We start from the raw sequence: 24302 nt of genomic DNA, 5'->3' as shown, positions 1-24302 counted from the left end.
CTCTGCCCTGCTGCTGAAAGGAAAGAGCAGAGTCACCATAACAAAGTGCTCCAGAACTGGACTGAGCCAGGCCTAGGCCCCCTGGCGCTAAAGAACAAAAGAATCATGGTATAAAAGTAGGAGCCTGGCTCCTAAGAAAGCAGAATCCTGTTTACCACAAAGAACCTCTGCCCGACTAGAAGGAGAAGAAGACGCTGGAGGAGCTGGCCTGCTGCTTGCCTTGCTGAGAAAGGAGAGGAAGAGACTTACTGAAAAGACTTTGCTACTTTGTGCTTGAACATTCTCCAAGGGCTTGATCTGAGCTTGCCCCCTGAACTGAACCCCAGGACCAGTGGGTTCTCTGTGCTTCTTGCTCATCCTCCAATTCGAGCCGTGTGTGCATCCCGCTGGAAAGAGACTGCGCCCCTCATCGCCCCTCCTAGGGCCGTGACACTCAGAAGCTCGCCTGCCTCCAACCCGTGAGAGCCCCGCTCCGTCCCGAGCCGCTCTCTGTTCCCGGGCCAGGCCGCCTGCATCCCTGTCACCGCCTGCCATTGGAGTGCGCTGAACGCGCTATCACCCCTCCTGCCGGAAGCCGTCCGACGACTGTGATCTACGCCGGGTCACCCAGCTGCACTGACCGTGCCCTGCGACCCCGCTTCGCTATCCCCGGACATCTCAGGCCGCGCCGCCCCCGCTGTGGAGACCCTCCTGCACCGCCGTGCTAAAGGGTCGCGGGCCGCGCCTGCCTACTTGCCCACACCTGCTGATTGAGGACCCAAGAACACTTCCCAAGCTGAGAGTCGCACCGACCTGTGCCGACTCTCCCCATCACGAAAGAAGTTCCAGTATCGGGCTCGGGGCCCGCAACGCCTTATTTCCCCGTTCGCAGGAGCCGATCTCTGTGAGTACTGGAACCACAAGTAACATTGGCAAGAGACTACAAGGTCTCCATTTGAAGCTACGAACAAAGAACATTGGCCTGCTTTACAACCTGGTGGCCTAGCGAAAACGTTATTGGTCTTGTGATAAGTCTGCTGAGATATATATACCTTATTTTTACATAAAGAATCGTATTTTTATATATATCCAAGGCTGGTGTCCGTTTCTGGGGGGATTGATGTATTTACTGTGTGTGTGATTGTAAGTGCTTAACCAACAACGCCTGAGGAATCGCCTTGGCTGCTCACGCCACGCACCTAGAGGGTGAGCAAGGGTCATTCGCGAGGGGTTATCCTGCGCCCTGACGTAAAGGAGAGGGTTCCTGCTTGACACAAGGGCAACCTTGCGCCAACCAGAGATCCCCGACTCTAACACTCAGGGTTTCCCTTTGAAATACTCTTATCACATAACCCCCGAACAGGTTCCTTATGCTTTGATTCCTTCGGTTAGGGATCGGATTATTCCCAACATGGACCGCAGACCTTCTTTGATCAAAGCCGCACACTAAGACATAGCGTCTGCACATGCCGATGTGTCAGCGAGTCTCTATTTTACAGCAACCTTACTGGTGGCGTGGTTTATATAAACAGACCCGTAATTATGTACTCTCTTGTGACATTTGTCAGCAAACCAAACCTTTTACAGTCACCCGCCCACCGCAAACACAGCTATGGATTTCTAATCAACCTTTTGGCTGTATCTATCTTGATCACTGTGGTACTCTCTCTTTAGATACTGCGTATAAATATATATTTGTTGCAGTTGATTTGTGCACTAGTTTCCTTTGGGTTTGGCCACAACGCAGTGCTGATGCTCGAAATGTCATCAGGGATTTGCGTGTCTTTGTCCGGATATTTGCCTCTGGTACCTTCCATTCTGACCAAAGTCCAGAGGTCCAGAGTTCGCCTCTAAGGCGTACAAGGATGCGATGAAGTCTTTGGGGGTACTGGTGCAGTTTTGCTAGAGTCTTAGGTTCTGGCAGGAACTGGCTGGCCCACTTGTATGGGGTTCAACGTGCATTTAATAACCTCCCTAAATGATCTCTGGGTGGGCGGACCCCATATGAAATGCTCTTTGGCATTAAAATGTTTGTGCCAGACCTTGATGGTCTAGACATTGTGGCAGCTGCCGCAACCTTTGACGTAGATAATCATTCTACTGTGTTACAGGATCTACAAAAGACGCGTGACAGCTATGCAATTGAACATTTACCCTCTTCCACTGATGCAACACTGCTGATTCCAATTGCCGGTTGGCTTCCATGGACCTACATTTGGTTGCTACTTATCCTGATTTTCCTCTTCATGTCAATTGGATTTGTGACAGTGTTCTTCTTGCTCATCAACGGTCATTACTTGCCAGAACGCTCTGCAGTAAACTTGGTGGATGGAATTCTGGCCCCTTACACATCGTCCCATATCATGAAACGTGATCAGTCTCATGTTAACATTTCAGCATTTCCGGTTGCAGATGGTATCGTTTGGGACAAAGTTTTCAACAAAATTCACAGCCCGACTGAGGTCCTTAGGGTACCATACGTGTTTTGCGTCTCTTTAGAAGATGTGGTGACACAGGACATACATTCTGATTATTGGGATGTGCAAGCAGTACATGCTTTGTTTTCTGATCTAAAATATTATGCTGCTTTTGATGCTGAAGATTTGTATTTAGATTCTGCCAAATATGGGGATTTATTTTGTTATCAGCATTATGGGTATAATTTTTTACACAAAACAAACATGTTAAGACTGGTTTTCAATTATATACAATGGAAATATTGTCCTACTCCCGTAGAGGGGAATTCTAAAACTCTTAGGGTTAAGTTCACTTATTTTACAGGTTATGACATATCTAATCCGAAATCCTATTACTTTAAACTTCGGCGATCTTCACAGTCCAAATTTATGTTGACCTACACAAAATTCATTTACAACTTATTTAGAAATAAATTGGCTACGCAGGGTTAAGATCATTGCAAAGAGACTGTTGATTTAAAATCAATCTGGGGCACGAAGTCTTGGCGGGTTCAGGGAACTGCAGCTTTACATCGTGCCTGCCTGATCCCAGATCAAATTTTGTTTTTAAATGATACAGTGTACCAAACAACTTGTTTTGGCCTGGCTACTGTCAAAAATGTAAATACTCCATCCATTTCGTCTTTAGCGGAATATGATGATTGGCGTACTCACACAAATTATACAATCGAGGCATTGCAAGCTTTATTTCAAAATGACATTTTCAATGTCTCTGAAGTTGATTCTTCCGGGTGGTTGGTGTGGCAAACTAATACAAATGGATGTGAAATGCGTTTTTATAATGTTACGCCCCCTTTCATTCAGACTAGACCTGACCCTCGGTATACCGTTACACATTCGGCCACCACATATTCGGTGGGTAAGTTATGCCAACAATGGTTGGAACATTCCACGCTGACATCAGTGAAACAACATCTTTCTCTGCAGTTGCATGACATCAATTTGGCTGATTTCCTCTTAGGACCTAGGAATCCTAGAGGTAAACGATTTATTTATGCGGCATACAATGAAATCTGGAAGCTTTCAGATTGAAGCTGCTTCTGCGCTAAATTGATCAAGCTAATTTAGAAAAAGTCCTTGCTGTAGTAGACAATAGCATTAACACACTTTCCTCATGCATTTATACGTTGGATAATATTGTTTCATCAGTTATTGATATTGTTCAAAGTGATTTTTCTGTGTTATATCATGGTCAAAATCAGTTAAGGTCTGTTTTGAAATTTGCTTGGACATTGCAAACTCTTAAAATGGGAAGAGTACCCTGGGATAATTTGAATGCCACTGCTTTGTTTTTGCCATTTAATCTGACAAACAACGATTTATGTCCATGAAAGATGCTACGTATACACTATTGCATATTGAACAATTAGAGCCCTTGCCATTCTCAGTAGTGGAAACGAGTTTTGAACCACTGGGTAGTGCTTTTCTATATGAATTGTGGTCCCTACCTTTCACTTACAGATGTCATAGGGAGGGTAAAGAAGTTTTTCTTACAGGGGAGGACTGCAATTCCACAATAGGACATTCCCTGGTTTGCAAACACATTAAGTAGCATGGCGTGTGTAATGTGTCAGTGCCCAATCTTGCTTGTTTTTTGAAGGGGACCCCAGTTCCGTCAATATTTCCCGCTTTTACATTGATTACAAATGGTGGTTATCTTATTTTGAACAACCAAGACTGCTGTGGTTTACGGGCAGGAGTCTCGTATTTAGTAACAGTTTCTCAGCACGTAACTTGTTGTAGCAATGTGATTTTTCCACCCCTGCATGGGAGTCTAGATAGTTCAATTTGGCCTTCCATTTCGACTTTGAAAATAGATTTTAACAACTTGAGCCGGCTCAAAGCACTACTATTTGAGCAGGAGGTGTCTCTCACTTCGGCCCGCAAGACCTTCGAGTTACAGGTGGCTAGGACTTCTCGTGAGATACAGTCCCTTTTGAACACTAGCCTCCCACAACATTTTGGGGAGCTTATACACCAAATATTTAATGCGTCTGACATGAAAGACCTTGCCCATTCTTTTAAATGTGTGAGATCCGGCCTTGTGACTTCTTTTCAGATGATATTCGGAGTAATACCGGCTTTTATTCATTCTATTTTTTCCAGCGACTTCGGAGGGTTCCCCTTAATTTTGGGGTTAGGTGCGGGAATCCTGCTTCTCCTGTTCCTGCTGCGTAATGGCTTCTCATCTTGTTTTAATGCACAGACCAAGCCAATTGCACCTGTAACGTAATCGCATTCAACAGGTCTTTGGATGCTTTCCATTAGCAACACTTGGCGTCAGTTATGGACTAACTTTTCGCTTTGCCTACTTTACTTGCGTGCAACCAGTGTTTGACTGTCAGCGATTCCCCTTTTCCTCGGCAATAGATTTATACCTCTCCAACACGTCACATCCAGTCCCGGATTTTATCCAGTTGATGGGCCCCTTAGAGGCTCATAACCAGGCTTGTTCTGGGGCTGGTCGTATGGCTCGTGCGGCTGCACTTGGAGTTTTGTCTGAATGGGATATCTGTGCAGCTGTGCAGTACGTCCTGCAATGGAGTTTAATCGAACATCACGCAAGTTGCCCAGTCATGCTTCTAGAGGCCTCTGATTATGAGGAGCACGTTTGTTCCTTCGACCTACTTAATTGGATGGCATCCCTTTCTGCTACCAACGAAAGAGATGATCTGTTGGAGGGAATTGCATTCCTCAGTTCACACACCTTGATAGACTTCCCACCTCCTTCATAATAACTCCTTCACAAGGACTTTATCATCCCGGTGATAGCTCAATTTTAATATGCAAAAATGACGATATTAAAACAATTTTGGGGGGGGGGGAATTTCGGGGGGTTTTTTCTCCCCAATTTGTTTTTTTCAAAAAGATTTGACCTCTGCTTGACTTTTGAACTCTGTTTTGGTCCTTTGTCTATGTCCTATGACCTTACCAAGGGGAGGGTGTCATTTGGTCCCTTAGGGACATTGTCGACATTGCTAAGTTAGCATGAGCTTCGCCGCCATGATGCTGCTTTTGCACACGTAACTACATGACTTTGTTTTTGCAAGATTCTGTTTGTGCCTTTCACATGAGAAAAGGCTGCTTTTGCGTTCTTTATCTTTCCTGGAGTTTAGTCTGAACACGATGTGCAAGGTGATATTACATTGCATGTTGTTTTAATCCACTTGGAGAAAGGTGTTCCATAGAGAAGAACTCCGCTGTTCCTATGATGTAGACTTTACATCCAGGCTTTAAGTTATGGGGTCTGCTGACAATGCCCAGAGATCGTCCGTTTTATAAAATAAACTTCTTCTGGTCAAGGGGAAGTTGATTAGGTCTAAAAGCTCCTATTTCCACAGTCTTTAAAAAAATCTCTTCTCCCTTTGTATTCTATGGAATTGTAACAATGCTAACTGTGCTGAGTTTATGTATTTTGCTGCTAGTAGTGGCGCGTATACTGTATTGTGGAGCACAATATTTAAAATAAACATTTTGAACTATTTCAGTGACTCTGCCTATTCTCATTGTGGACAAGTACGAGTGAGTGAGCGAAAGAGTACGTCTTGCTCCCACGATTCCTGAGAGAGTCGGGAGTGTTGTGTTCTGGGTTGTCTAATCATTTGTAGCTCCGTGATATTTGGAGGAGAATGAATGAGACACTATAGTCAGTTTGGGATTTTGGGTACTGATGTGATAGGTTGGTACACCCCTATACACTGAGGTCATGTTTTTCTGCGCATAGTTCTGTGTATTTTCAGAATCCCTGCAACAGCCTCCGTCCCTTTTAGAAATAGAGGACTCACAAGAACTCTGAAACAAGCTAGCAGATTTCTATCAGCAAAAAATCTTAAACATCTATAAGGAGTTTGATGCTCCTAATACAGAAGATGAGGGTCTCCTGTGTCTAAACAGGGAGTTGCAGCTGAGCCTGTTAGTATCTAAAGAGGATAGAGGGCGATGTTTACAGGCTTCCCTCCTCTGAAACCGGAATGAATAGAGTCACGTCGCCTTAATATTAAATCAGGATCCCTTCTTGAACCATTTGTTCCAAAAATGTTGCAATTGCTAGCTGGCATGGTATCTTGACCTCTAACATCAGTCATGAACACAGCTATTATGTCAGGATGCTATCAATGTCTTTGGAAGGAGGCTGTGGTAAGGTCACTCCTCAAGAAGCCCAATCTGGATCCAATTGACCTTAAGAGCTATTTTTCTTTCTCTTTGCTTCCGATCCCAGCGATGATGCTGGAGAAACATCTCAAACATCACATGATGGGGCATGTGGAGGAACAGGAGCTGCTGGATATATCTCACTATTGTTTCAGAAGTAGTCATGGAACAGAAATAGCTTTAGTATCTGCTATGGACAGCATTAGACGATTAGTGGACGCAGGGCAGGCCGCAGCTTTGATCCTTTTGGATCTTTCCACAGCCTTTGACACCATTTCCCTAACCCTGCTGACCGAGCACTTACAGAAAGTGGGAATCAAAGACAGGGCTCTGAAACTGCTGACCTCTTTTCTTATAGATAGATCTTGGAGGGTGACCATAGACCAGTTTCAATTAGACCCATTCTCTCTGCCATGTGGGGTGCCACAGGGTTCCTCACTGAGCACTAATTTATTTAATCTTTATGGATCCCCACTTGTCAAGCTCATACGATTCTTTGGGCTGAAGGCGGTGTCATAAACTGATGACATGCAGATAATCATGTCTATCTCTTAAGACACAGAGGCTGGCGCAGCCAACTTCAATCACTGTATGACGGCAGTGGCTACGTGGATGGCAAGAACTACTTGAATCTAAACGGTGGCAAGACGGAGGTGCTGTTCTTTAGATGTCAACCCACTAGCTGGAACAGCAATTGGTGGCCAGATATGCTAGGTAATTTACCTACCTCAGCGGTCACAGCAAAGAATGTAGGTGTCATCTTGGATAGCGAGCTGTCACTGGACTGTCTAAGGCCAATCGTATGGGCACAAACTGCTTTTGGATTATTAGAATGCTGAGGAAAATCTTCCCGTTTATTGCACTCCTGGCAAGTAAACCAGTAGCTCTTGCGCTGGTCTCATCAAAGATAAACTACTGCAATGCGCTACCTTGAGACCAAAAAAACGACCCAAGCGAAGGTGCAACTTTCGCAGAATGCAATGGCAATGCTTACCCTGGGCATGCCTTTGTGTCAGTCGGTGTCTAAAGGTCTCCTCGAACAGCATTGACTTCCGGTAAGGAAGCGCATTATGCTTAAGGCACTCTGCAAACCAAAATATTCCTATGGAATATCAGCACGTAGAAGATCTCCAATGGGGGCTCCACAGTCCCAGACCTGTGCTATTGTTGCTCATGATGGAGACCTTTGGTGCAGAAGATGTATTGTTTCACCTGGTGATTTTTTTTCCTTTCATGACTTCTACCTGTTAGCACCTGTTGACAAGATCTGAAAATGTGCGCCTACATAATTTAAAATCTCCATGTTTTTGTAGAAGTCCAAAGTTATAGTTTTTGACCTGCTCCATTCATGGCCTCACCCTTGATACTCAGAAAATAATTATTAAATTACTTAGAAAGAATTTCTGAGCAGTTTTAACACTGTAGCTTTTAGTTGATCTCAGTGATAATATTTGCTATTGAAGTATTCACTACAGTGATTTAGATTTTCACCTTGAACTTTTAGTTGTATTTAGATAATACATTTTTACTATTTCCTAAATAATTCTGTTTGGGCCTTTCAGTCATGATCTCCGAGTTTTTCATTGTGCATTCTTTCTCACATCACCTGCATTGCTTGCAGAGAGAGGTAGGTATTAAACTCAGCAAGTGCTCAAAATGAAGGGCCATGAAATCCTTCAGGGAGCCTCTGGCTAACCTCTGCCTGTCGAAAGCTTGATATGTTAGAGAATACTGTCTCAAGGTTTTCTTCTACGTCTGTCCTGCCAGTGACATTTTTACAAGTCAATACTGAGTGGAAACAAACAAGCTCTGTGATTACCCAACCAGAAAGCCATTTATACTAATAAACATATTCAAACAAGAATAAAACAGCCGATTGTTACTTCCCCACTAGGTAACCAGTCAACGTTTAAATGTTTCTGCACACACTTTTCTAATCCGTTTTTGCACTTCTTTCGCCCTCATTTTCAGTTTTTAGTTTCTAGTGCTTCGAGGCCCCTGGGTCACTGCCGCCCACCACTCCGCCAAGTCAGCACAAGCCCAGCTAAAATGTCGTGGACATTTGAGCCCTGGTGGCGCCCCACCTGCATGGCTCACGTTATGCAGTAAATCAGTGCAGAGGCAATTTGTTTTCAATCAAACGTCCAAATGAATAATTTGTTTCTTGAAACAAAAAGTAAAAAAACGATGGCCCTGACTTGCAGGGAGATTTCCCCATGCACGTGGGGTCCAGTGGCCGTTTTCCTTATAAAGGATCGCCACTCCTCGCAGGCGGTCCCAGGGAGGGAAAACAAGTTACAGTCGCCCCACCATAAACAGGACACGCACCCGTTAATTTGGCCTGCATGCCCTCTGGCAAACAGGTACAGCACTTCCACCGACCCTAAACAGAGCTGAAGAACCAGTTCCCCCACTCTTCGAAATGCTAAACGAGGCGCTTTATCCGTGTAATTCAGTAACTCTCTTCAAGGCGTCTGTATGGTGTTACATTTGTTTTTTGATAATTGTTCGATCAAAATATTTTTGGGACTCCTGTCTTGTTCCATTTTGGATTTTTTTGTCTACTCTAACAGATACATTACATCCTTGCCTGAGTTGATGATGGCATAGGGATTACATTATTCATTCAGTACATAAGAAACCAATCTCCAAGTGAGCTTCATGCAGTAGGACACTGTCAGTATGTTCCTTGTAATTCTGCACAGGCACTGAAGGCAACATGCATGCACTTTTCTCACGCGAATTCTTAATTTGATGGATCATGTCTCAGAGGTATGGCACTTACCACTACTTTGCTATATATATTCCTAGCAAACTCTTCGTTCTCGTACTTTGCCTCAGTAGGGAATGTGTAATCTTTCAACCAATGTAAAAGAGGTTTATCCACGGCAGATCCTGTGAAGGAGTACTGAGCTGCATGGATGTGGGTGTCCACCAGCCCCGGGATGAAGAATTCGCTGAAATACAGAAATAATGTTACTCCATGAGGCCAAGTCTCAAGCACATGCAGTAACCATGCAATGTATATGAATGCTACAGCAGAAAGGATAAAACCAGGAATAACATACAAGATGAATATTACTGGTTTTGTACACACGAGTATATTTTTGGGGAATTGAAAGAAGATGTTCGGTTCCACTCTTGTTTTCCACGGGTCTGCACATCTGACATCCAGATTATTTATACTACTGTAAGCATTTATGATAGTCTCGTTTTTAACATTTAAACATGTATAATTGCCGTCTGTGTAATACATTTTACAGTCACGTTAAATCCATGAAGATGATGCAATATTTAAGAAATTATATAAATAATGTTCATCAAGTTTACATTTTTGCTTTGAAACTTTCAAAGGGTTAGTAAATAATTAACTTCTAGATAATTAACGTAGCAGCTGTTCATGATTTAAATTCAGCTGCACTAGTGCCTATCATAGACTGACAATTATTTAATAATAATTTAATGTTATAATAAATACAATGGTGATAAGACAAGGAGAGGCCTGGCAGAAACTCATTTTGATACGCGTGCACTGTTCGAGAATTATGCTTTGAGGGTGTTTTGATTTAGATATCCTACATGTAAGGTTTCCATGATGCCCACTTATAGTAGTATTATTAAGTAAGAATGTTAACTGGCGATGGCATGAATCCATTGAATCAGCCTGTTATCTTTTCTCGTTTCTATTTCTGTCTCTAACTCTAATATTGGCCTTTCATTGTTTTTTCCACACTCCCTAATATTCTTCACATTTCTTCTCCTGAACTGTCAGTCACCCAACGTGGGCAGAGCTCGTCTCTTGCATGGTGTCCATCATGGGTATTGTCTCCCCCTCCTATATTATTACACTTGACAGATACCTCATTCTCCCATGCTGGAATTGTCATTACTCTTGCACAAGGCCACTTCACCCTTTTTCGTCAAAATGTGAAAATGTTTCAGATACACAAGGCTGAGTTGCCTTCTGAGTGCAGTGTTGCTCTTAATCTGTTCTTTTAAACTCATACTGTGGGGCTTTAGCGGCAACGGCGATAATGGGCTTGATAATATGCTCTATGGAATTCCAATTGCAGCTCAGGTTAGATGTCCTTCACATCTAACATGGGCTTCAATTGGAATTCCATAGAATTCCATAGAGCATATTATCAAGCCCATTATCGCCGTTTTAGCGGCAGTTTTCTGCCGCTAAAGCAGCGATAATTGTATCGCCTGTCTTGATAATATGCCCCCAAGTGATTACTCGTTTTGGAGAAGTTAACATTATCTTTTGCTAATGCCCCCTCTGCCATTGTGTCATGAAGACCAAAATATAAAGACCACTTAGTTAAAGAAACACTTTTCCTAAACCTGTTCTTCGCCTACTCTTGAAATTCGGAATGGAGCTGGAATTACTACAAGTCAACCCAACTAAGAGCAACATCATTGTAAATTGGGGGCTTGGCATTAAGGCTGTAGGCCATAGGCCATACACCTCCTACTTGAGTTATAAGAAACTATGGGACATATTTATGAGCCCTGTTGTGTCGCTCTTGCACTTTGCAACGTGGTGCAAGAGCGACGCAACTCAGAAATGAGATTTATGGAGCCGTGCAAGGCCACCTTACGTGGCCCTGAGTGGCTTCATAAATCTTGAGTAAAGCAACGCAGTGCAAATCGCTGCATTGCCGTACTCTGCACTAGGTAGGCATTCCATGAGCGTTGCATGGGTGTTCTCACGCAAATCCCATGGTTTTTGACGCATTCACAGATTTACCAGAACTGGTAAACCTGGGAATGCGCCAAAAAGATACGCTTTCCCAGAGAGGCATAACAAGGAGTAATATCCTCTTTTTTCTGTGCTGTGTTCTGCCGAACACATAGAAAGAGGAGTTTGCCTGTCTGTCAAGATTGTTTTTGTGCAGGAAGGAACCCATTCCGAAACAAAAACAATCCTGCATGCAACACAGGCACGCTTGTACCATGGTGCAAGGGTGGCTGCATAGGCGCCAGCCAGCCAAAATGGAGCCAACGCTCAGAGTAAAAAGCAGGAATGTGCCGTATTCATTTAAATAAGGCACAGTCCTGCCCTTTACCTGTCACACAGTACAGCTTAGCAAGGTGACTTGCTGTGCTGCACTGTGTGGCATTTTTGATAAATTTGCCCCTATGTATGGTAGTAATGAAAAGACAATATTTTGCTGGAAAAATCTTAGCAGCAGAAAATTCTGATAGAAAAGTGTTTAACATAGTAAAAAGTAAGCGCCTGTCAGTCTTCTCTCATAAAGACCTCCCAAGCTGAACCATCTTATGTGAATCTTTATCGTCTTGTATTCAAGACATGATAGATCCAATTTGTTCCAGCTCACAAAAAGTGATTCTAAGACTTAAGAAGAACTTACTCAATGGAAGTTGCTTTCTGAGTTGGCAGATTTTGAGCCATTACAGCTCAAAGAAGTGCTTGCAACGATTCCATTAATTAAATCGGGTTCACCAATGTTGTGACCGCTGCAGAGCGCTTTGCTTAAAGAAGGTTCGCCACACACAGTTGAGGAGGAATTACTTTATTTATTGTCCGGCAAGCACATTCTCTTTTCTTAACCCCGTTTGATCCCAACACATCACTTTATCCCCATGACCACACCCAGATTCAGTTTCTTTTTGTGACTGGACGGAGCCCTGTGGCAGAATCCTAGTGCTCACACACTACACCTCCCACCAAGTTAGCTATGAACTAGGATATCTAAACATAAACAGTCAAATTTCTTTTATCAGTCTACAAGGCGGGCATACTTGCCTACCTGACCTTATAATGACCACTTGAGGAGGAATGGCCTCTTTAGGCTCCACAGACTCTGAGTCATGACCCACAGACGGTGGCGGTCTAGGTGTGCTTTCTTGGGCAGACCATGATGGCCCCGACAGACAAGATATCTGTTTGAAATGACATTGATCAACGTCTACATGGCACCGCTCGCCCACGTCGCCCGACTGCACGACCTCAACATCATCTCCTACGCCGACGACACCCAGCTGATCCTCTCCCTCACCAAGGACCCCCCCACCGCCAAAACCAACCTCCACGAAGGAATGAAAGCCGTCGCCGAGTGGATGAAGAACAGCCGTATGAAGCTGAACTCAGAGAAGACAGTGGTCCTCATCCTCGGCTCCACCACCTCAGCCTGGGACGAATCCTGGTGGCCGACCGCATTTGGAGCAGCACCGACTCCCACCGACCACGCACACAACCTGGGGTTCATCCTCGACTCAACACTCTCCATGAACAAGCAAGTCAACACCGTCTCGTCCTCCTGCTTCAAGAACCCTCCGCATGCTCCGCAAGATCTACAGTTGGGTCCCCACCGAAACAAGAAGAACGGTCACCCAGGCCCTCGTCAGCAGCAGACTGGACTACGGCAACGCCCTCCACGCGGGAACAACAGCCAAACTCCAGAAAAGACTCCAACGCATACAGAACGCCTCCGCACGTCTCGTCCGTGACATCTCCCGCCACAGCCACATCACTGCCCACCTAAGAGACCTGCACTGGTTCCCCGTCAACAAGAGGATCACCTTCAAGCTCCTCACCCACGCACACAAAGCGCTCCACAACACCGGACCGGCATACCTCAACAGACGACTCACCTTCTACACCCCGAACCGACAGTTCAGCCCCAACGACCTCGCCCTCACCACTGTCCCCCGAATCCGAAGAGCACCCACTGGCAGCAGATCGTTCTCCCACCTCGCCGCCAAGACCTGGGACACCCTCCCCATCCTCCTACGGCAGACCTAGGACCTGCTAAACTTCAGGAGGCTTCTCAAGACCTGGTTATTCGAGCAGGAGCAGCACCCCTCCCCCCCCTCAGCACCTTGAGACCCTCACGGGTGAATAGTGCGCGTTACAAATGTTCTGATTGATTGATTGATTGATTGATTGATGCATCTCAAATGATGTACATCTCGGATGAGGTCCTTGCCTCCATGACTATTTGCCCTTTCCTCTCCACTACCTGTACTCGTTCTACTGCAAAAGGGGTATCAGTCTCTCGAGTTTGTTGCTGTACATCGGCAAATGTCATCATGTGGAGAAGTGTGGCTCACTGATTAGAGCGGCAGATCCTGATGCAGAGGTCTAGCCCAGAACCAGGGTTCAACTCCCTGCCTCGGCGGATTTTGGGCTCAAAAACTCCACGGACCTGATAATTCTCGCCTCGGTGCCTATTCCAATCATGGAGTCCCACTCTGCAACTCTGGGCAATAGCCTGCTTAATCTCCACAACGGCCCCCACAACGCTAAGGATGCCTGGCCTCCACCTTGGGGGTGCCCAGGAGTGGACGCCTTACAGGGAAAGCCAGGATGGGTTCCACAGCGGTATTCGTACAAGCACCTTGAGACCCTTGCGGGTGAGTAGTGCGCTATACAAGTATCAAATTTACATTTACATTTCATCTTCCTTTTGCAGTGACCATCAGTTTCATGAAGTTTTTTCATATCCTCTTGCCTTGTGGCTGTCCATTGAGGAATCATTGTTTGAATTGTCGCCCAAACAAAAGGGTTGTAGGGCTTTCTCCTGTTGCTTAGTGAAGCATCCGAGGTCCATTCCTTCTGCTGTGGCTCCCTGTACTGTCCATTTGAAAGTGCTCATGAATCATTCAACAACATTATTGGCTTGAGGCCACAAAGGTGTGCTCCATTGATGCCAGATGCCCAAGTGAGTCAGCAAGTCTTTGCATTTTTTGCCCTAGAATGGAGGGCCGTTGTCAGACCTTAAGATTTGGGGAATGCCCCAGGTTGCTGAAAAGTCATCCAGAATTTGAATAACCTTTTCATGCCAATTAGACAAGATGCTAGAGTATTTGTCATTGAAAACCATTAAATATCAGCTGTATGTTAGCGGTCCAAAGAAGTCAATTGCAACCCAAATTGTTGTTGCGTGGTCTTTGATGCTAGGCAGTTACAAAGGTGGCACTTCGTTAGTTCCTCTTCAACCTGTTCATCTAAGTTGGGAAACTAAACTCTTTCTCTCTCTCTCAAGGCTCATTTAGTAGCTATGATTTTCCTCATCAGCTACTTAGATGACTCTTTATCTCAAACTCTTCAGAATGACAATTCTAGACCCTCTGAGGATGATCCCTTCCTGTTTCATTGCCAGATCTTCTTAAATATTAAGGAATTTCTGAAGTTCTTCCAATTCTTCTCCCTTTTTGGTTCTCGCTCTCCATGTTTGTTGTTGGATCAGTTGTTTGCCAGGTCTTCATTGGTGTGGGTGGCAACTACGATTTGATCCACCAACAGTGCTGGAGGAGTACTTACTTTAGTATGAAGTCAAGATATTCAGCTATTGAAGGTTTTGCTACTGTCAAATGTGTAAGACTTCCAGAGACGTACTCAGCTGGGTTATATGCTTTTACTGGCTTATCAAAAATGTCTTAGTTATATTCTTGAAGCCGGAACCCCCAGCGTTTGATCCTTGGGGGCATCTTTGCCTCGGGATTTTCAGAGATTGTCAGGAGAGCCTGATGGTGAGTTACCACAGTGAAGAGAGCCATATACAGACACACGAAGGAGCTCACAGGCCCAGACAACTGCCAGAATCTCTTTTCCTGGTTGTGAAAAAGTTAATTCACTCTCTGACATGCTCCTTCTATGTAACAATATGTTTTTGAACGTTTGGATTACCACTGTGTTGTGCAAGATGGGCTCCGAGCCCTACCGGGCTTGCATCCACTCTGATCTCTATGTGAAGTTCAGGGTCAGAATAGGCTATGACTGCTGCTTTCTCAATAGCAGTTTTGATGTCTTGAAAGCTCTTCTCGCAGGCTGTCAACAATTGGAATTTCATATTCTGTTTTGTTATTTCACACATTGGGGGGCTAAGTGTGGCATAGTCACGTATGTACAAGGTGCAGTAGGTAGCCATGCCCAAGATGGTCACCAGGGGACCCCATCCCCTTTGTGAATGGTGAATGAAGGGGAAAATATTTTTTAGGGGCAGGCAGTGGTCCCAGGGACCACTACCTGCCCTTAAAAAAGTAAAACAAAGACGTTTCCTTTTTCTTTTTTTAAATGTAGCCCGTTTTCCTTTAAGGAAAACGGGCTGCATTTTTTTTTTTAAAACTGCTTTATTTAAAAGCAGTCTCAGACATGGAGGTCTGCTGAGCCCAGCAGGTCACCATACCTGGGAGGGCCAGCCATTCCCAATGGGGTCGCAAATTGCGAATGCTTCATGAATATTGATGAGGCATGCAATTTTGCAACCCCATTGGGAATCGCAGTGTTTGACACTGTTCTACATTGGCATTAGCAACTCGCAAATTGCGACTCACATTTTTCGCAATTTGCAAGTCACTAATGCCAGTGGTCATACATCTGGCCCATAGTCTTGTGGCGGCTTCTCATTGCAAGGGCAGTTTCATGTGGAAGGATCCCGCTGCATGGCAACTGCTTGGCATTCAGCTCTTTCTTCCACCCTAGCGGCTAGCAGCATTTTGTCAAGACAGTGTTTCCCATAGCATGTGTCTCCAGAAAGAATCAGATAAACACCCATCTATCAGTCTTAGGGCTAGATTACGCCAAATCTACGGTGGTCACCGCTGCTCCGGAAGGCTGACTGTCGAATAACAACTTTGGTGATTGAACCGCCAAGTGACGACTGCAACCACCAGGGATCCGGAATCCCTGGAGGTTGCATTGCAGTGTGGGGCCGCAATATGCTTGGCGTGGCTGCTGTGGCCTCGCCTAGCATATTATGAGTTTCCTCACTGCCAGCGGTCTCATGCCGGTGTTCATACCATGAAACTGCTGGCGGTGAGGAAACTAAGGGGGCCCTATAGGGCCCCCTGGTGCCTCAGGCCATGGGGAGCGTTACAACAAACAAATGATGGACGGAATGCTGACAATGCAGACATTCTCCCCCAGTCAAGAGATCTGGGTTAAATCCATCGTTCTTTTGCCCACTACACCACCCCAGTTTAGACATGGCCATATGCAAATCAGTCTTGACCCTGTGCCTCATGGGAACAGTCCAGCCCGAACTGCCAAGCCATGTCTTCCCTGGACCGGAATCAAGCATCCTAGGACCGGTTTCTGGCTATCAGCCGTCATCAGCCAGGATAGCTTGACTCCAGTGGCGTAGTGAGCACGGGTCCCACGTCTGGGAATACCCATCCCACTTAGGGCGAAAAGCGTTACAACAAACAAATGATGGACGGAATGCTGACAATGCAGACATTCTCCCCCAGTCAAGAGATCTGGGTTAAATCCATCGTTCTTTTGCCCACTACACCACCCCAGTTTAGACATGGCCATATGCAAATCAGTCTTGACCCTGTGCCTCATGGGAACAGTCCAGCCCGAACTGCCAAGCCATGTCTTCCCTGGACCGGAATCAAGCATCCTAGGACCGGTTTCTGGCTATCAGCCGTCATCAGCCAGGATAGCTTGACTCCAGTGGCGTAGTGAGCACGGGTCCCACGTCTGAGAATACCCATCCCGCTTAGGGCGAAAAGCGTTACAACAAACAAATGATGGACGGAATGCTGACAATGCAGACATTCTCCCCCAGTCAAGAGATCTGGGTTAAATCCATCGTTCTTTTGCCCACTACACCACCCCAGTTTAGACATGGCCATATGCAAATCAGTCTTGACCCTGTGCCTCATGGGAACAGTCCAGCCCGAACTGCCAAGCCATGTCTTCCCTGGACCGGAATCAAGCATCCTAGGACCGGTTTCTGGCTATCAGCCGTCATCAGCCAGGATAGCTTGACTCCAGTGGCGTAGTGAGCACGGGTCCCACGTCTGGGAATACCCATCCCACTTAGGGCGAAAAGCGTTACAACAAACAAATGATGGACGGAATGCTGACAATGCAGACATTCTCCCCCAGTCAAGAGATCTGGGTTAAATCCATCGTTCTTTTGCCCACTACACCACCCCAGTTTAGACATGGCCATATGCAAATCAGTCTTGACCCTGTGCCTCATGGGAACAGTCCAGCCCGAACTGCCAAGCCATGTCTTCCCTGGACCGGAATCAAGCATCCTAGGACCAGTTTCTGGCTATCAGCCGTCATCAGCCAGGATAGCTTGACTCCAGTGGCGTAGTGAGCACGGGTCCCACGTCTGAGAATACCCATCCCACTTAGGGCGAAAAGCGTTACAACAAACAAATGATGGACGGAATGCTGACAATGCAGACATTCTCCCCCAGTCAAGAGATCTGGGTTAAATCCATCGTTCTTTTGCCCACTACACCACCCCAGTTTAGACATGGCCATATGCAAATCAGTCTTGACCCTGTGCCTCATGGGAACAGTCCAGCCCGAACTGCCAAGCCATGTCTTCCCTGGACCGGAATCAAGCATCCTAGGACTGGTTTCTGGCTATCAGCCGTCATCAGCCAGGATAGCTTGACTCCAGTGGCGTAGTGAGCACGGGTCCCACGTCTGGGAATACCCATCCCACTTAGGGCGAAAAGCGTTACAACAAACAAATGATGGACGGAATGCTGACAATGCAGACATTCTCCCCCAGTCAAGAGATCTGGGTTAAATCCATCGTTCTTTTGCCCACTCCACCACCCCAGTTTAGACATGGCCATATGCAAATCAGTCTTGACCCTGTGCCTCATGGGAACAGTCCAGCCCGAACTGCCAAGCCATGTCTTCCCTGGACCGGAATCAAGCATCCTAGGACCGGTTTCAGGCCATGGGGATGCATGCAGGTTAGAACATGGTGTGCCTCCGGTCTGCATGTATGCCCAGTTCCTGCACGGTATGGACTTCACATTCCATGCCATGCAGCAACTTGCTTTGGCGTTCCCATTGGGGTGCCTTTTTTAAAGGCACCGCCATAGGTAAGCCAAAGGACCATCTGCCAGACCACAAGAAAACTCATATTCTGGCCGGCGGTCGAGTTTGGCAGTATGGGAGCGGGGTGGTGGCGTGACACCCGGCTCCCCCCAACCCCGCTCCCGCACCGCCAAACTCGTAATCAGGCCCTAAGGCTCATGGCTTCTTCATCATTGAAGCTGCTAAATTTGCAATGTTTAATGAGGGTTTTAAGTCTCTCCACAAACTCATCCATTGTTTCTGCCACCTGTTAATTTGCTTTGTTGAAGATTCTTTTGCTCAGTCAACATTTGGCATAGGATAACATTTCTTGGCAAGTGCTTGTTTGACCTTCTGATAGGAGGACACATCCTCTCCAGAGAGTTTATTCAGGTTGTCTTTGGCTCCAGCCCAGCCAGGTTTTTGAGATACTTGATGATTTTATCATATTCTTCTTCTAGGACATCAATGAAATCATCAAACGTTTCAATCCATGCAGCCAATCTAGTGACAATGTTCTGTTTCTTTGCTGTGTAAAACAGGGGGGCAGTTTGAGGAAAGCCGCTGCATTGTACTTTGCCCCCCCCTGCATGATGTTGTTGGACTGGCCGCTGAGGGAAACTGTCTTTGAAAGTGTCGATCCTAAGGATGAATACCTGGGCCAGCGAAGTCAGTTGAGCCTCAGGCGTAAATGCAATGTTCAGAGGGAGGGTGTAAGGCGATCTCCAGATTAGAGAGTTAGGAGGTTGTCACCCACATAGTTTCGGTGTGAGACACAGCGGATCACCAAAATCTTGCCTATGATAGGAAGACATTCTTCTTCAGCGGCCTCAGGATTTCCGCTCCTCAGTACACAGGAGAGCCACGTGATGTCAAGCCAGTGTAGGGCCTCCCTTCGCCCTGTTGCGCGGGTTCTTGCTTTGTGAGGTGCTACGTGCTTGGTTGCAGGAAAATGCAGGTGCTATCATGTGGGGTAGAGAAGCAGGTGTTCTCCTGTGAGTGAATCACTCTCCGACCTACCGGAAAATGCAGCAAAGCGGGGGCATGTACTACCGGATGTGTTTATTTGGAGCGAGGTCGGCGGGCAGTGGCGTGAGCTCTGATGCTGCCATGTGTGCAACCAGAGGCGACTAATTGTAGTGGTTCAGCAGGCGGAGGCGTTGAACAGGGGTTGGCGGGCATTGGTGTGTGCCTCGATGCTTCCACAGGTGTGGCAGCAGCAGGGTGCGTTACCCGTCATCGGCAGCTGTGGAGTCCAGTGCAAAGCACGCTGCTTAAAGATGGCTCCTTCAAGCACATACTCTTTTCTTAACCCTGTTTGACTCTGCCACGTCACTTCCCTTTACCCCCACGACCAAACCCAACCGTGATACAGTTCCTTTCTGTGACTGGACGGAGCCCTGTGACAGGGTCCTAGTGCTCAGACACTACACCCACTGGACTCTTGTCCTGCTTCCTGTTTTCATATGGGTGCTGACCTGCTTGCACCAGCGCTAAAAAACTGTTCAAAAATCAATAGCCACTACCATATGACCGCAATCATAGAAAGAATCCCAAATCCCCAGATCTAAAAAACAAAAAAAATAAATAACGCCTCTCAGAACAACTTAACAATTATAGGTCTATTTCCTGACTGCCTTTTCCTGCATAAATAATGGGAAAATAAATTAACAGGCAACTGGTCAAACATATGGAAAATAACTAATAATCTACTGGATGAGCCTCAGATTGGATTTAGGTCCCTTCATCCACAGAGACCGCATTAGTAACTGTGTTAGATGATATAAAGAACCTACTGGATAAGGGACATGGTGCAGCTCTGGTTCTATTGGATCTGAGTGCAGCTTTCAGTATGGTCTCACATCAAACTTTAATAAGAAGACTAATGCTCTGGGAGTTAAAGGGAATGCCCTAAAATTTCTGTTTTAATTTCTAATTAATTGTACCCAGACTGTTAGGATGGCCTTCTCTTCATCCAAGCAGAGTCTTGAGTCCCACAGGGATCTATTTTGAGCACCATTGTGTTTAATCTATACATTTCACCACTGGCCAAACTGAGAAGGACATTTGGGTTAACCTTTTTTTTATTTTTGTTGTTTTCACACAAAAAAGGCAAAAAATAGCTTGCAAATTGTCCCTCGAACTATGGCATAAATACATTCTACAGTTACACATTAGCATAGAATTTATAGCTTCTCTGGATCAGCATTAGCAATATTCTGGCCTTGCACCTGTGGTTTCCAGGACTGACGATTTAATGTCTAGTCCTATTTGTTGCTGCAGCTACTCCTAGCTGTAGCCATCGCTTCCATTTGCTTGCAGTTAACTAACTATGCTTGCTGCAGAAACTAATATTGCACTGCGGCCCATATATCCTTCAGCCTAGTTTTAGGAGGCATTAGTTCCCAGTAGGTGGTCAACTGTTATTTACTACATACTCAGTCGTGAAGCCAGTCCTTCATTTTCGGTGCCAGCCCCAACCCTATCTCAAGGCCACCCGAGGACAGGAGCAGTGTGGTCAGGTCAGATGCAAAAATTCCACCACCATCTCCAAACACCCGTGGCACTCTGGTGTTTCCCTGAGACATATTCCGTGTAACTTCTCAGGCGTGTGGTATATCCAGTGTTTTAAATGGAAATATAGAAGTGCAGGTACTCTCTTTCTTTAGAGTACCTACCAGTTTTTTTACTGGTAAGTGCCAGTACTCTTCCCTTAAATGTACTGTAGCAGTGCTAGGAAGTGCAGGTACTCTTTATTTAGAATACCTACCTGTTTGCTCGAGATAGGTGCCAGTATTCTCCCATTAAATGTACTGCAGCAGGGGGGGGGAGTGGCCGACCGCCTAAGATGGCAGACGCGACCTGGTGAGGCTCCGGACCCTGGGGGGGAAACATTCTATAAAATCACCGTGCTGCGGATTCACAGTGGGGCCTGTGGGGTTCCGAAACTTCCCCACCGCCATCCGGCACCAGAATTTATCCCCGTTCCAACGCGACAGCTGGGGAGAGGTCTTTGCGGACGCCAAAAACCGAGAGCGAGACGTGCGGCCTGATGGTGGAGCTCTGGGAGGGCTATGTAACGGACTGCGGCCCACACCTCCGCTGCTCAGCTACGTTCCTGGAGGGCGGAACTGTGGCTGGAAACCGCTCCGGATTACTTGCGTCTAGACGTCCGGAGGAGAAGGACTGGGTGACCGGCAGCGGATTGAGGTGAGCTGAGCTCCGATGCACCAACACAGCGCGGCGGGAGGCGCGAAGACAGTGTACCGGGCTGGGTATGGGAGGCCCTCTCCACCTTCTATTTACTCTCTGAGGCCTGCCGAAATCTAGTGGGGCTACAGGGCGGGTGAGCCGAGTATGGAGGCTCACCTGAATTGAAGACACGGCGTGTAGGAGACTTCTCGGCGGTGATGCAGGACTGGGAGATGAGACCGGATTTCCCCCACCCCACACACATTAAAGGGAGCGACTTACAGCACACCTGCAATTTACTGAGCTACACCGGAGCCGATCGGGTCACGATCGGAGGGTGTGGGGGCGACGATTGCTGAGGCGGATCGGGACGCTGTGTCGTAGAAGATAGCCTGCTGTGAGACGGACCCCCTGGGGCTGTGATGGAGACTAGGGCACTGTGAGACAATGAGGGTGGTAATACGGAGGTGAAAGACGTTGGCCATAGACTTGAGGATACAGCGGATTACTGCCTCGTGAGGAGTGGAGAATGCAGGCTTGGTCACTACCAGGTGGATTTACTGGGCGCAGCAGGTGCCCATAGCACCAGTACCCAAGCTTGCGATTGATTGGATTTCGCGATGGGCAGGCTTAAGGGCAAAGTTTTGGACACTGGCATGCCAGCAGGGGGGGGGGCACGAATCTAACGACAAAGAACCGGCGCCGGGCACTTCCACCACCGACCCTATTGAGTCCCAATCGGAGAAACTGGACTGAAGGAAATCCGTGACTCCAAGAAGATAATGGAACAGCAGATAGGAGCCCTCACGACCGGCCTTACTCTGCTACGGGTAGATCACGGGAAGCTCGCTGAAACGGTGCGGGATCACGTAACGGCACTGACAAGTATAGACCCCCAACTCAAGGAAAAGGCGACGCAAATAAAAAAACTACAACACCAAGTTAATGGCCTCCAGGACCGGATTGAGGACGCGGAGGAACGCAACCGGCGTAATAACGTTTGCGTTATTGGACTGCCGGAACGAAGCGAAGGAGCGAGACCAGCGGATTTTATGGAAGCATGGTTCAGAGAACATGTCGCCCCTGAAGGTCTATCCCCATATTTCTGCGTGGAGAGGGCACACCGGATTCCAACTGGCGCACCAAAATTGGGTGCCCCCCCCAGCAGACCTCTTTCCAAGTAGTGAAGAAAAAACTACGGGCGGCTCAACTTAAGTATGCCCTATTGTTCCCAGCCAGGCTCAAAGTCATGCACGATAAGAAATCTTATTTTTTTGACAGCCCAAATGATGTGGAAGAATGGCTCGAGGTAATGGAATGGGACCATAGTCAAGAGAGGCTGTCTGGCTCGGTGAGACACAGCCCCGTGCAATTACAACAACAGCTGCCCCGAAGCCGGGGAGGAGGCTAGAGGAACTCTGCAAGACTGGGTCCAACTACAGCCCAGAAGATGGTGGACAGAGCGGAGGCGTTGGCGGTCGCTGGATGCTTCCGAGAGAATAATACAAAGATTTCGACGGATTCAGAGGACAGTACCATACACTCGGATTCGGAACATAGCATTACTCTTTTCCCCTCGGCGACGCCCCAAACAGGAGATGGCCTATTGGACACCTGAGGGACGGTCATGAACTATTCCCACACCAGGCTCACATGGGGCTGACTGCTTGAACATGGTCACGATATCAAACGTTAGACAGTATCCTTTTGGATAGGGGACTTCCTGGTCTGTGCATACTCATGGGCTCCACACTGCACGGAGAATAACGCAAGTAGTAAATATATGTCTCGTAAACAACCCAGCTTAGACTCATACAACCTGTTGACCTTGAATGTACGGGGGCTAGGGGCTGTGAGCAAATGGCACAGTGTACACACTTACCTTCTTAGGAGGAGGGCGCAGATTGTGTTTTTACAAGAGTCCATCTGATGGAGGCAGAGGCGATGAAAACTCGAAAAAAATGGGGAGGCCGACTGTATACCACTAATTATTCGGCCTTTGCTAGAGGGGCGACCATTTGGATCCGCCATGGAGTCCCTTTTGTGGAAGTGGATCGGCGTATAGATGATCAGGGGCGATATATACTTTTGAAGGGCACTTTAGATGGGCTGCCCGTAATCCTTGGTTGTATCTACGTGCCGAATTTCGATCAAGACAAATTTTTCTCTGTTCTGGGCAGACCCTTGACGGGGTGGGATGCCATTCCCTGGATCCTAGGGGGAGACTGCAATGCGGTCCTAGACATGGAATTGGACAGATCCCATCCACCACGGGGGCCAGTGCACACAATCAGGCTGAACTTCTTAACACTTGGATGCAGGGCTGGGGTCTCATAGATGCATGGCGGATGCTTCATCCTACATGTAAGGAATATTCCTTTTACTCCCTAGTCCATCAGCTTCATACCAGGCTTGATAGATTTCTTTGCTTCCACACAATACCTGCACAAATACATCAATCAACATATCTAGCCAAAACATTTTCAGATCACAATCCTCTGGAAGTTACTCTGACGTGGGGCAGGGTCCCGACCCCTGTACCGACTTGGAAACTATGGCCCCAATTCCTGGAGGATGCCCCCTTTCGGACCACATTATTAGATATCATTAATAACTACTTCACGGACAACTGGAATACAGCCTCCTCCAACCTCATAGATTGGGACGCGTTCAAAGTGGTGGTTCGAGGCTCG

The 24302-nt window shown here is 46.7% G+C and overlaps 1 protein-coding gene across 2 annotated transcripts in view; it reads right to left on the bottom strand.

The window, feature by feature from the left end:
- Window positions 1-24302, bottom strand: part of GDA (guanine deaminase) — a 700191-nt gene that overhangs the window by 304269 nt on the left and 371620 nt on the right. For both annotated transcript variants that reach the window (XM_085633026.1, XM_085633025.1), the window contains exon 4: window positions 9394-9565. In XM_085633026.1, the coding sequence (XP_085489152.1) occupies window positions 9394-9565 (172 nt within the window). The remainder of the gene's footprint in view (window positions 1-9393; window positions 9566-24302) is intronic.

This window comes from Triturus cristatus, chromosome 2_1 (genome assembly GCF_964204655.1).
Source record: "Triturus cristatus chromosome 2_1, aTriCri1.1, whole genome shotgun sequence".
Classification (NCBI taxonomy): Eukaryota; Metazoa; Chordata; class Amphibia; order Caudata; family Salamandridae; genus Triturus; species Triturus cristatus.
The sequence above is the reverse complement of the archived record's forward strand: the minus strand, read 5'-3'. Positions and strand labels throughout refer to the sequence as shown.